General features: G+C 32.0%; 1 protein-coding gene across 1 annotated transcript in view; it reads right to left on the bottom strand.

Annotated features, from left to right (window-relative positions):
- Positions 1-504: 504 nt before the first annotated feature.
- LOC130452719 (fatty-acid amide hydrolase 2) overlaps positions 505-14,931 on the bottom strand; it is a 63,135-nt gene continuing 48,708 nt past the window's right edge. Inside the window, exons 4-6 of the mRNA XM_056792133.1 lie at positions 14,353-14,732; positions 6,895-7,131; positions 505-4,941 (exon numbers count right to left, since the gene is read on the bottom strand). Coding sequence (XP_056648111.1) covers positions 4,630-4,941; positions 6,895-7,131; positions 14,353-14,732 — 929 coding nt within the window. The 3' untranslated portion in view covers positions 505-4,629. The remainder of the gene's footprint in view (positions 4,942-6,894; positions 7,132-14,352; positions 14,733-14,931) is intronic.

Here is a 14,931-nt window from a genome sequence, read left to right as displayed (position 1 = left end):
CTAAACAAGAACCAGCTTTAGTTATTCTTATTCTTCGAATTGATTTGGTTATACCCTGGTATATTGTTCAAAAATTGTGTTTGAAGCATATTGCGATTTCTTTCAACACTGTGATTATTAGATGTTTGACTTCTCTGTTTACTGTCCGGGTTTAGAATGATTTTTCAAAACTCTGGAGAAACTTGTTTTGGTAAGGTTTGATTAACTGGTTGCTAATCTGGCATAGGTTTACTGTTTTTTCTACAGAAACGCCAATTATAACAATTTGATAATTTTTTTTCCATTAAATTCCCTCTAATTGTGGGATTCTTGTTTCCTATATTATATTTTGGTAGATTTCTACCTAACTATCTAGGATTATTAAAAAAAGGAACCAAAGAGAGTATAAATAGATGAGAAAATATTTACAAGGATAAGGATAGCACTAAATGTATTCATTATTGTACAGGACAAGATAAGGATATTAATTTATTTTGCAAAGGCAACCAAAATTAAACTCAGAAATACAACAAGAAGCCCATTTTATTATAAAATATTTAACAATTATAAAAAAATAATGCACAATCTCAAGTTCTCACATAAATGTTTGTATAAATACAAGGAGTGTACTATTTACTAGTTTAACTGGTATGTAGATACAAATATTTCTAAAAATACATAAATGTGATCATATTGGTCATTAAAAAAGTATGAAACACACTGTGATGGTTACTCAAAAATAACAGTCAGTTTCCATTAATTATAAACAATTCTACACCTTGGGATTGAGTTTCTAGAAACAAGTACTCATTGAGACATGTGGATTAAGAGCAATTATGTTGTACTCAACATAAAAAAGTTTAGGGGTATATAGCCCTGAGAAGATATTTTTTATCCAAAAAAATTGTTTCTTCCCAATTCACAGGCACATAGGCTTGTTACTTCTTAAAGTTGCTTTACTTATTTTTTACACCCTATCTACCAATTCATTTTTGTCAAAACTAGAATGAAGAATTCTTTTGATAAAATGGCTCAACAATACAATAATAGAAATTGAAAGTGATATAAGTTTATTGAAGTTTGATGAATTAATTTGACCCAAAATGGTTGGTATACATTTGAAGAAAATTTTAGCCGCAAGGAAACATCAGATAATACAACATTTATTTTTAACATTAAATTAAAAGGTCGATAATAAAATAAAGCTGCAATAGAGAACAAGAAAAGAGAATTTGTAGATGAATTTTAATTAATGATATCAATGACTGGGTAATAATTTTGTAAATTCCAAACCCAAAAACGTGCAGTGAATGCTTTGGAATTAGGTCTCAGATTTTAGATGCGGAATTGTATCATGTTGTAAACTGTGCTAGACAGTACCCTAAGATAAACTTGATCGGAATCGATGATTTCTTAGAATATCGGACGATGTTGATGAGAAGTTCTGTTGTCAAAACTCTCAAGCAATAGCCCTTCATTATATCTTAAAATCAAATGCCAAAGAATAAAAACTTATTATATTAGAGAATAAAGCTGCTTTCTATTTACATCGAAACTCAGATTATTCTCATTTGTGACTACATAACTCAGTTCAATGCACCTTCCTTTTCATCTTACAAGTGAAGCCTAACTGAGTTTTTACCAGCAATTTGCATAAGCTTGAGACCGTGTGCTTTAGTGAGATTTTTGAACTCAGATTGAAAGTGATGTTGAAGACATGACATAGTCAGATTTTGTCATCAAAATATGAAATTAAGTACACAATACTGAATGACAGCAAACAGTTAGTGATGTGAATAATCTTATACATAATATTATTTTATTTATGTCGTTTCTTACGCTGCGAGTAACTAACAGTTGGCTTACCAATAATAATTATGAATCACGACACTTAGATAATGTATAAGTATAAGATACATAACTGAGTGTCTCAGTTCGCTTGAGTGTAAATAGAAGGCAGCTAGTCTCTCGATAACAATGACACTATCAAATCCTATACATGTCTCGTAATTATTATAAACTAATTTTAACGGTTCTACAAATCTTAATAAAACTGATGCTAGTTCTTGTCCAATATATGATGCAACTGTAAATTTTTGAAACCATTCATGAAAATTCGTTCGTAATAAATACGATTCCATTTTTATTTGGAAAGACTGTGGGTATATAGTATGAGTATAAATAAGTATTTTGTGGTATTAGAACCAAACCGTGAATAGTACAGTAGAGATTTTCCCATTTCAGTTTACAATAACATTTTCTGTTGTGAAATTATTATTTATAATCTATATTCACAGCACCATTTTCAAAACTAGTAAATTTCAATTGATTTTTCTATATTTATGCTGATGACAGATCTTTTAATAGAGCATAAACTAAATAGTAGCAATCAGACTTGACCAAGTTATCATCAAAATTCAATATTACCATGATAGAAAGACATAGTGTATGTTTTATAAATTATTTTAAATATTGGAAAAGGCGTATTTTCTCTAAATATTGTTTTTTTTTTATCTATAAAGGATACATTCCTTTCCGACAGCGGAAACTAATTAATATGATTATAGTTCAAATATATCATTTCTGTGATGTATGTATATTTCAAATCATTCGATAATACCTAATTGAAGCTTTTAATTTGACACAGTTAGCAACATTGCATGTTTTTATACACTTTTTTGAAGGAAATAAAATTGTTACTGTTACCGATAGTTCCAATGTTTCCAATAACGACCATAATAATATATTGGAAAAAATTTTATGGAACACTCCTCTCTACCAGAATGTAGTTGCGGATTTATCTTTGGCTCGAGCTTGCATTTGCTGATTATCTTTAAGGTTAATGCTCTGTAACAGGGGTAGCCAAACTTTTGAGATCCATGGTCTACTCCATATAAAAAAATCGAATGCGCTGTACCAATGGCAAAGCTAAATTAACATAACGTACATGTTTATGTATTTATGTTTGATAACAAGAAAAAATTGTAAATTATCCAATTTTTCATAAAAAAATTACAAAATAAAAATTTACTGTCGAATATATTCATATACCAAAAACTGACCATCCTATTCTTCGCGGCCGACGTCTTGGTCACCCCTGCTCTATAAGCTGAGATATACTGATAAAAACTATATTCAGAAGATGAAGAAAAGGAAAGATAATTCAGTATAACAGTTGAGTTTTATTATAATCCATCGCATTGCAATTAAACTGGTAGATTATAATTAATACTGCTGACGATTTTATATTGATACAGAATATTACCCAAAATATTTTCCAATACCGTTTGGTTCATTTTTGAGAGGTTATATGTATTGCTACTCAACAATCTTTGATATTTTTAAGACACAAGTGAAATTGCAATTGTTGCTTTTGAAGAGTAAAATAATTTGCTAATATATGAATTTATTATACTAATTGTTCCAAGAAAAATGAACTAACGATTATTTACTCTTTTGGCGAATATGATATACGAGGTTTGTTCAACAAAATACAATGAATTATTTTTGATAGCAACAACAGTTATGACGCGTTCATTTCAACTAGTATGTCTCATACCCTTATATGCTTGGGTAAGTAGTAACCAATTTAAAACTATTTCTAGTTGGAGTTGTTGTCTCAGAATAGGGGTATTGAACAACACATTAAGATTGTTTCACATTGGAAGAAGGTGGCAAAGTTTTTGAAATGTTAAAATCAGTTTATAGTGAGTGGTTTGAGTGATTTAAAAGTCGAAATGGGTCATTTAAGGATGAGGAACGGTCGGGACATCACTTCAAATCAAAAACAGATGACAATTTGAAAAAGATAGCCAAAATTGTTAATTCAAACAGACTTTTGGGTACTAGAACGTTTGTGAAAGGATGTGCAATGACGTACACCTGAAAAATTGTTCAACATCTTTCTTCTTCAACATGACAACGCCCCGTGTTCAAAGTTGTTTTGGTTTGCGAATTGTAGGTCGCTAAAAATCTACTTGTCTTTCCATATTATACAGCAAAATCGCAGAGATAGAAAAAATTTAAGCAATTTCAGAAAAAACTTTGGAAGAACGCTACCAAGCTAATATTTATATTGGGATAAAACATTATCGAAAAGAGCACTACTTTGAAAGAGACTCCTGTTACCTTTTAACTTTGTTTTTAATAAAATAATTCACTGTCTTTTTTTGGTGATACTCAGAAATATTCTGATAACAAAAAGTTTCTACTCGTTTAGCATATATACCAAAACTGCAATGGTTCCCAAAAAATATTGAAATTGTTTTGAATTTAAACAATTTGTTACGTCAAACAATCAAAAATGTACAAATATATCGATATTAGGCTTTAACATGTATAAAAAATTACATCTATATTTTAATAACAAAAATAATCATAAATATAATAGTATATGTGTATTGTAAATATATAGTTTTTGAAAAATAATTTCGTAGTTATAAAAGTTTATATAAAATATGGAAAAGCACAGTACAATCTTTTGCGTTAATTTTTTTATAAATTTTCGAATACTTAGGCATAAAAAGAAAAAATGTCAGAGTTCAAAATAAAGCAACTAGTTGATAATTTTACCAACAAATTTATTTGTTATACAATTATAACAAAGAAGAAAATAACTCCGACTTCTTTCCGTGCTCTATTTTGAGTAATTTAAGCTTTAATAGCTGGAGGTATCCAGCCACCAAATGCTTTTTCAATTTCTCTAGCTACTGCTAAACACAATCGATCGTTATTCTCTGCTGCTATTACCTGTATACCAATGGGCAAACCATTTTTGTCTAGACCCATTGGACAGTGTGTGGCAGGTAAGCCCAGAATATTTATCACAGCTGTATACGAAAAATTGAAGGGTTTAACTAACGGCTCGTTGTGGTATGGAGCTGCAGTAGGATGAGTCGGATACAGGAATACTCCATCATTACCAAGAAGCTCAAGTAGCTCTCGCCGAAGATTATTTCGTTCCTGGAAAACAAATTACTGATAATATGAACAGTGATTATCGTTTTAATTAATATTGATAGACACAATAATGAACATAACATATATTATTAAGTTTGTTCTAGGGCTTCAATTTAATCAGTTTTGTATTTTTTCACTATTTTGTTCAGTAAGTCTTAACCAACTGGAAACAGTAGAACTGATTGAAAATAAAAAAATTATGACCACACCAAAAACTTAGAAATGGCAACTTTAAAACGGCAACGTTTTCAAGATGGCCGAGAAGATGTTTAGGATTATTCACGTTTGGGTGACCCTTTCACGTCAAAAACCAATGAAAATATCGAAAAAGTCAAATCTTGTTCGATTTGTCTATCGGCTAAGTATTCGTGTTCTTGCTGAATCTTAGGAATTGATAAAGAATTTATGTGACAAATTTTACATGAAAATTTTAATAGGGGAAAAGTATGTGTAAAACTGGTGCGTAAAATTATTCTCACATTTGAACAACAAGAAGCTCGCAAAAAAAATTTATATTGACACTTGAATGCGATTGAAAATGTCTCAAATTTATTAGAAAAGGAAATAATGTGTGTCGAATTACATTTGCATTAAAAGGAACAAAATTGGACCTTGTTGAAGCTGTGAAAGAAAAAGCGACGTGCATCTTGAAGGAACTGACAGAAAACGACTTTCTGCTCTGTTTCGAACAATGGAAGATCACATGGAGCGATGTATGGATAGATGAGGGGTATATATTAAAGGTGATACTAAATATACATAATATCAAAATAAAATGTTTTATATCACGTCTCGTTATTTTGAAATTCATGATTCTTTTATTAATATTATCCATTAATAAATTTTAGAACATCTATCAGTCTTCCTGTTCTATCTAGTGTGTTTACAGATATTTTTCAAAAAAGTTTTCTATTTTCACCATAAATCCATCTGTCGAATATACTTTCTTTAAAATATTTTTGCAATTTTTTAGCTGTGTAAATTTACTTGACATTTATTGCCTTGTTTACCAATACTAAGTTACCAGGTGACTATTTCTATTTATTTCTATATATTTTATATTCATAAAAATATAATTATTAACTTTTGTAGTCCCAGCCGACTAAAATACTCTTTTTATTCTATCTTTCTGAATCGACCTAAAACAGCTTGAGTTAATATGGACACGTGGTCAAAAATTGTGTTCTTTGGGCAATAGGAAAAATGCTCATAGTGATCTACAATGAAACAAAGAAGGTAAAACGATGATGTCTTCCGATGTGCTTACCAAACAGAGCTACAGTATGAAAACTTTGAAACAAATCATATTAGTTCATACTAGACCAGCGAATTCTGTTCCTTTCCGATCTGATTTTAGTAAAGAATCCGGCGATGATTTTTCTGGACTTGAAGGATTAAGATTGCTTCCCACGAACTGTTATATTACAGGCCGCGTCATAAGTGAGTTACTCTTAGAAGTGGTTTGTATGCAGATACGAGGATCTTAATGGTTCGGCATTTGTCAAGTACGGTAGTCGGATTATTCAAACCAAGTTTAATTCTTCTCATAGATATATTAGTTACACACACCAAGAATGAGCTTCAGACCCATTAAAAATTTTCCTCATCCCGGTCTGGGGAGAGAATTGGTCTCGATTATGTCATCTAAAGTTTAGTATGTTATTTAGAATATAGGTATCCAGTTTCCACACAATAGATGAACATTTAGAAGTGAATTTTCACAGTTGTCAAAAATTTTTTGATTTTGTTTCCCGAGGACTATAAATTGGCTATCGAAACGCAAGTTAGATAGAATGAGTGTAGGTATAGTCATGAGATGTATACTAAAAAAACAATTAAGTATAATTTTCATTAAAATTCCAGAAATACTCAGGAAATCCTTTTCTTTCTATTTTCTGATATCAGTTCTTACAAAATTTGAAAAATTGTAGGTCATTAATATTTTATTATTCTTACCTGAACTAAATACTCATATTTTTCATCTCCATATTTACAACCTCCCTTTTCTGCCAAACATGTCATTATACCAATGAATGTATGCTCTGATAAGCCCAAAACCCACTTTACCAATTCCATCCACGGGTTGACAGTACCATTCAAGTTAGCGAGTTGTTGTCTGAACGAAGGTCCATTCGGAGATTTCATGTTAGCGAACCACATTGCACCACTTTTCGCAAATCTTTTGAAATTTACCTGAAAACAGAGAAAACTGTTATACATTTATTATTTCGATCTATTAGTCTCTATATTTTGCTATTCATCTCTTATCAAAAATCCATCTTGTTGGTACTTCGTCTTTTTCGAAATCCATACCGTCAATACCTAGTTGCATTACTATAATCCTTTCTACGGTTTATTTTGTGCTCTACAAGTATATTTCATTGCGGAAACAATATATTGCTCGTAGACCTTTTCAGATTTCTTATTAAAACAGTTTATATATTTTCATGAACAAAATGTGAGGATCTAAACCGACAGATTTTTTTATTTTTTACGTAATTATTAAAGCGATTGCTGTACAACTCCGCACACGGGTCGACTCATTTGCAATTCGAGTTGTCAACGGGAGTCGCGCGCAACCTTTTCTGTGTTTCACTGCCAGTCGTCAACTCAAATACAGTTGGCAACGTAAATCGCCTGCAATCTTAGTCGCGTAGTTGCTTGCCGTACAATGGAAGACTACGGAAGGCCCATATTATTAAAAATGAGTAATCAATGTCATCAATCAATATTTCTTTTGTTGGAGAAGTGGAGAAGGATGAGTGTTGTACACCTACCACCTTCCTAGTTATTATAAAAAACGATTACTGATAGTAATCTATCATTTCTTCCTCAAACTCACCATTGCTAGAATGCATTTTCAAAAACTAGCATTACATAAAGTAAAATTATAGAAATATAATTTCACTCGTCCGGGCTCTGTTGCCAACTGTTGCATACATAACCCTCCTGTGTGCGGACTCCAGTAGCAAACAGGTTGCACAACTCCGATTGCCCGTTGTGCAGTCAAGCTGCAAACTAAAATTGCAAATGAGTCGACCCGTGTGCGGAGGGCCTTAGTTTTACTTGCTTCTACAACTCTCTAGTGGCTAGAAATTAACCCTGCAAAAATTTCAAATGAGGGTAGGTGTAATGTCGCGTTTAAAAGGTTTTCAATAGAACGAATACTGTGCCTATCATTACTTCGAACAAATCAGTACAGTCGTAGCCTTCATTTCCATCAGGGTTGTTTTTGTTTTGGTTGGAAAAAGTGTATCAGTAAAGCAACGATTTGATCTGACCATCGCATACAGGCGAATCTTACGTAATTTACGGCCAAAATTAACAAAATCAAAGTTAGTCTGATTTCAAAATAATAATCTAATTTAGGAACAAAACACATCGCACCTCCTATCAAATGGTGTCATAGGTAAAAAAATGAGAAAATCTCTTTAATTGTACTGTTAGTATCAGGATACTAGTTTAACTATTTATCGCTGGATAGATACGTTGTATCGTAAACTAGAAGAATTGTCTTGCCAAACATAAACAGTGAGCAGAATTATACTGTTGTCGAAACTATTGAAAATGATATGAGAGCTCATATTAAAATAATACCACGCATTAAAAGCCATTGCTTGAGGGCACAAATTACCCGCGAATATATTAAATTAACATTAAAAAAACTAAGAAGCCACTGTGAGTAAATGAGCTGTCACATAATGATTTTATTTCACTGCAAAACTGAATTAGCGACTAGGTATTATTTTGATTGAGATAAAAGTCTCAGAAGTGAAAATGATAAGTGTTAAAGATGTACCTAATATTTTAAAGTACAAAACGTCTTACACGGACATTGAATGGTCAAAAGTTAGTTTATTCTCACGTATTAAGAAACTAATCCTTCCTGGTACCAGTGATTTTTTATGATGACTTTTTCAACAATTTGTAAAGCAGGTTTTGAAGTGACATTTACTATTCAACTACTTCTGTTTTACTTTTGTATGTAAATTATTTCTAACCCAAATTATTTTTCTTGATTATGTGAGTAAGATAGTCAAGTACAGGATGGGCCAGAAAGGCTTACGATTTTACAAACTCTCTTGCGTTTGAACGTTATGAGAGGGTGCTGCGCGGGTGGTGGGGATGAGTAGCTTGGTTCTCGGAAATTTAGTCGCGATAGATCACTTCACCAGAGCGCAACGTGTATTTTGCACTAAACATTATTACAAAAATGGCGATGCGTGCGCAATTGTTCGGCGTTTGTTTCGACGTGAGTTTGGATTACATAACATAAATCAGTGTCCGAGGGAACGTGTGATTCGATCGTGGGTTAGAAAGTTCGAAGCTACTGGTTCGACTCTCAATCAGAAGCCTACGGGACGCCCAAGATCAACAAAAATTGAAGACACAATTCAACAAGTTGGAGCTTCAGTTGAATTTAATCCTGGTTCATCGACTCGCAAGCGATCAGCCGAACTTGTGGTATCCAGATTATCTTTGCGACGTATTATGTCGATCTGAAATTATATCCTTATAAAATTCAACTTATGCAGAAATTACAGTCACATGATTTAATTTTAAGACTAGATTTTGTTGGAATAATGTTGGGACGCTTTCAGAGTTTCAACAATATTCTGATCTCCGACGAAGCTCATTTTGTCAATAGATAAAATTGCCGTTACAGGGCTGCAGAGAACCCAGGAGCAAAACATCAAAATCCTCTGCATTCGCGGAAAGTAACCGTACGGGTGGCCATATCAGCACTGGGAATTTTATACCGGAGGGCACATGTAATGCCCTCTTGTGAAAATAAAGTATTTTTAGTTTAATAAAACGTTGTTTGTTGTAACTTAACAATAGGGAAAATCAAAATAGGAAAAAGAGGAGACAACATAGAAGCGGATATAATAAAATATTTGGGACAAACAGGAAAGGGTTGAATATTAGAAATTTGCATAAAGTAAAATACCGCCCTTGCAAAGTTCAGTTATTTCAGGAGTTAAACTAAGATGATTTTGATAGAAGGAAAGAATTCTGTGAATTGATGATGGACAGAATGAACGCAGATTTGAAGGTCATAAAATAGTTTTTTCTGATGAAGCGACGTTTCATTTAAACAGAAGGGTTAACGAACAGAATTGTAGATATTGGAGCAGAGAAAATCCTTAGTGGATGTGTGAGGCTCACACTCAATATCCTGAAAGTGAACGTTTGGTCTGGTATCATTAACAATAAAATTATTGGCCCTTTTTTTGTGGGCACAGTTAATAGTGAGGTTCATCTAGATTTTTTTAATTGACTTCTTATTGCCTACATTACAAAGACTTTTTGCTGCTGTTAATAATACAAATGAGATCAATTGATCTATTTACTACCAACAAGATGGAGCTCCACTACGTTTTGCACGTACAGTTAGAAGTTATTTAAAGAGGTTTTTCCGAATAGGTTGATTGGAAGACGTGGAACGATCGAATTGTCCGCTAGATCCCCCAATTTGACTCCTATCGATTACTTCTTATGAGGTTATTTAAAATCTAAAGTAAACTAAATTAATGTTGTACGAGAATTCCAAAATCGCCACGGTTATTGTCAAGAAATGAATGGTGGTCATTTTGAACATTTAATTTAATTGTAAAGTAAATATTTTGCGACATTATGAGTATAAGTTTTGTGATAGAGACATTATCAAAATTTTACAAATTTGGAAAAAATCGACCTGTTTCAGGTTTTCTTCCCATAGTACATAAGAATGCTCAAATTTTTTCCATACATATGGCCCACATTGTATTTTTTGGAAACATTTTGGAATGCCAAAAATTTTTCACCACACATCGCCACTGCTCTATGTTGAACATTAACTTCTTTGAGATCTGAATGAAGCTTTTCTACAAGTTATCATGAAAATTGTGAATATTACCCTATAATATTGGCCTCAACATATTATAACTCGATTTAGTCTCGTTATCACCTGAATATACAAAATATTTAAAAGAAAACAATTTGTTAATATCTACATTCTAATATTTATTATCTCATTTTTGTAATCTCTTTATCTAACCGCTTCCAAATTTTCCTAGTCATATGCATATTGTTTAGGCCAACGGAATATATTAGTATAAAATAAGTGAAAGTGATAAAACAAATGATTTTGGTTGGTTATTCAGATCAAAAGATACCATGAAAATGAAGATAAAATATGATAAAATAAGGTTTACGTACGCGCTCGGATTGTAAATTAATATGTAGATAATAATAAAATTTATACTAGAAGCTGACACCTTTTTGATGAACTGATGATATATTGACTTACATTTAAATAAATTATTATTATTATTATATAAGGAAAAACTTTTGGAAATAAATAGTGCGAAAAATTGATATTGTTTGTATGTGGTCTATAGGCCCGCTCCGTTCCCGAGGAAAAGTTTACCGCTAAAACTTTCCCCAGGGCCCAGATCACGAAAAACATATTTTGCACTTTTTATTCGGAATAAATATTTTCATTATCTTTTTTTGAAGGTACACTCTAGGTGCACTATGGAAAAACAAAATTTTGTTTGCTTTTTTATCCCTTGCACGAAGAGTTATGCTTTTATGTAAATTGTACAGAAATGTGCGTTTTGTTTTGAAAAATGAAAGATCAACGTAACGTCAAGGTAGCACAAATGAACAATTTCAATCAAATATTATTTGAATTATGTTGAAGAAAACAAAAAAAATATGAAAAGTGAGGGTTTTTGTTTTACAATGGAGTTGAAGATCATGAAAATGGGCCAAGTGTAGGGTAATGTTCCAAAAAAACACATTTATTTCATACTTTACGGTATCCTTGTACTTTACAGTACTCTTAAAGTCTCCAAATATCGTTTGAAATTTTTAGAAATGAAAAATCAATTAACATCAATAACTAAACTTTTATTCTAATTTTTGAATGTTAACAGTAATGGTGCAACTACTGTTACCTGAAATCTTTATTGTAGGAATTACTGGATGTACTCCTTTATTTTCAGTAATGCTGGAAAATGTGGTTTTGGTTTAACACTTGTATAAAAGTTTCACCCCCTTGTATAATTCTTGCTATTTTATTTTTGCTCTCAACGGATTCTTCCACATATTTTTCAGCCACTGTTGAACTCTTCCATCCACCATGCCGTTTTATTTAAATAACAGAGATAACAAAAGAAATGAAAACGTGAAGGGAAAGTTCGAATAGACGGAATAAGATCGAAGGAGTTTAGGATGTAGAATATTTTGAAAAATAATGAAGCCATATCCAATTATAAATATTTGTTTTCATTTGTCTATATCAAAACTTAAGTAGCAACCCTCGTGGCATCTATTAATGGGAATAGCTATTTACATACCAAGAGAGAAAAATAATGCGTTTCTCTCCTTGGATAGTTTGATTATTATCCTAGGGATCCTAGGGAGAAAGCGCATTTTCCTCTTGAGGCACGTATATAGTTTTTTCTACTACACCTTAACATGAAATTTGTAAAAATCGTGTGCCAAGTGAATAATTAAGGTCATAACTAAGTCAATAGTCTTCCTTTATTAAAACTAACCACTTCATCATCAATGAATATTCTTCAAGTTAAAATTATTAGTATATCAATTGAAAGTTACATTTCGGGAGGAATAATTTCCAAGAATTCATCCATCGAATTGCATAATTAATTTAAATCAATTTTTAATTTGAATTCTTATAATTGAAGAATAATAAAATATTTTCAAATGAAATCTTCCTTATATCTTTTTTCCAAACAGCCAATGAGGAAAACATTTTGTCTCCAGAGAGTAAAAAAATTTTCCTCTCTGTGAGGGAAATGGTCATTTAGAGGTTGAAAATTTTGGTTGCGAGTAAGATAGTAGAAAAAATTATTTAAACAAACATATTAATATCATCACTTTTAGGCAAATAACAGAAAAATTAACAGATACAGACAATGGGATTTATGTTGCGACAGTTGATTTAGAGAAAGCCTTCGATAATATAAACAGAGAAAATATATGGGAAGTAACGAGGAATAGAAAAGTTAGTGAACAATTGATAAACAAAGTTGAAAATATATATAAGGAAACAGAGAATGTGGTACGAGTTAGCGGGAAGAAGACGAGTAGTTTTGTACCTTCGAGAGGAGTGAGACAAGAAGTCGTTTCAAACCCGTTATTGTTTCTTCTAGTCATGGACGGAATAGCAAAAGAAGTGAACAAAGAAGAAAAGAAAACACGCAAAGGATACAACAGACTGAGAGCCAACTACATAAACGAACTGTAAGCGGACGACCTACTAATATTCCCTAACGCAAAAGAAAAGCTCCAAAATAAAATACATAAGTGGAGTTATGAAGAGGAGCAATACGGACAAACCAGAGGAAGTACCTTTGGAAATACATGAATTAGAAAAGAAGATCCTTAACAGACTCAAGTATCTTGGGACAATCGTAAAACCAGATGGAAGATTTGATTAAGAGGTAGTCAATAATGTAAATAAGACAATATCTACATATGTAGCCCTGTACAGAACATACTTCGACAAAAAATGAATAACAAAACGAACAAAAATCTACGAATCATGACCAATGCTGATCTATGGTTGCGAAACCTGGGTTCTAACCAACAAACTGAAGCAAAAAAATAACAACTTGCGAAATGAAGATACTGAGAAGGGGTTAAGAGGCTCGATAAAACAAGGAACGACATAAATAGATGCGAATTAAACGTGGTGAGTGCAGTGAAAAAAATCAAACAACAACAATAAAGATGGTTTGGAAATATAGTTGGAATGAAGGAGGACAGAATAGTTAAAGTCATATGGGAAAACGAAACAAACCAAAAAGAAGAGAAAAAGCAGGTCCAGGAGTAAAGGGAATGGAGAAATAGTAAATAGTAAAAATAGTACTGAACTGGAGACGAGCTGAACAAGAAGCAAAAAATTTAAAGAATTAAATGGAGAAGGAATATCACCTCTAAACCTATGGTAGAAGAGGTTGCGGAAAAGAAAGTAAGTGAGTACAGCAGTAAAATTTATATACCCTAAAAAGGATGTAAGTAATATTCACCAGAGACTAGTAAATATACTTACATCCCTTGGAGTATGTAAGATTTCTTATTCCTGCAGAATTCCTTCTCAGAAGTTAATTAAATTCTTTTCACATAAAATTTATGGCAGCCTTCACTGGTTTATATAGCATCATAAACCAATTATTCCATCAATTTTGAGTTGACATCAAAATTTGAGTTTATTGTGTGAGTATTCCATGCAGAAGTCCACTGTTTTCATAGATGAGATTACCTTTTTGGTAATTTTTACTTACGTCCTTCAAATCAGTGTCAAAATGCATAAACTTGGAAAAATATATTTATTATCGAACGATAATTTTAAAGGTTAATGCCAAATTGAGTGTTATGAATATTTAAAATAAGACATACCTTGGTTGCTTTAACACCGTAGGCTTTATCCAAATGCTTACAAACTTTAGTAAACAGTTGTTTGATTTCGGGCACGACAGATGAAACCATAAAGGAACCACTGTCATTATCCTGGTAGTACCATTTTAATTTTGTCACATCCACTGGTTCGTCTAATTTTAATTTCTCCTTATGGGAAGCAGTCAAAACTTTCAATATCGGAAGAAGATCTTCCGCTCTACGACACATAGGACCGATGCCTAAAAATCTATCTTGTTCCTCAGTTACTGGTTCTGGATATTGACCATGGTTCGACACAACAAATGGAGATGGTTTGTGACCGAAAATTCCATTGAAGAATGAAGGCATGCGGATGGAACCACCGATATCTGAGCCAATACCTAAAACAATTTTGTAGTTGAAAAATGTTGCTCATTAAATAATTTTTCAATTAAAGGTAAACATCATGTCGAAATATTTTTTGGAACATATAAAAGGTGTGATTTTTTGAAACTTTATGTACATAGCGCGGCTGGAACCAATTCCTTATTTTTCTCAAAATTTCTCATAGATAAAAATCCTGAAATTGAAATATGGGTC

This window comes from Diorhabda sublineata, chromosome 2 (genome assembly GCF_026230105.1).
Source record: "Diorhabda sublineata isolate icDioSubl1.1 chromosome 2, icDioSubl1.1, whole genome shotgun sequence".
NCBI lineage: Eukaryota > Metazoa > Arthropoda > Insecta > Coleoptera > Chrysomelidae > Diorhabda > Diorhabda sublineata.
Note: the sequence above shows the minus strand (reverse complement) of the source record. Positions and strands in the feature narration are given on the sequence as shown.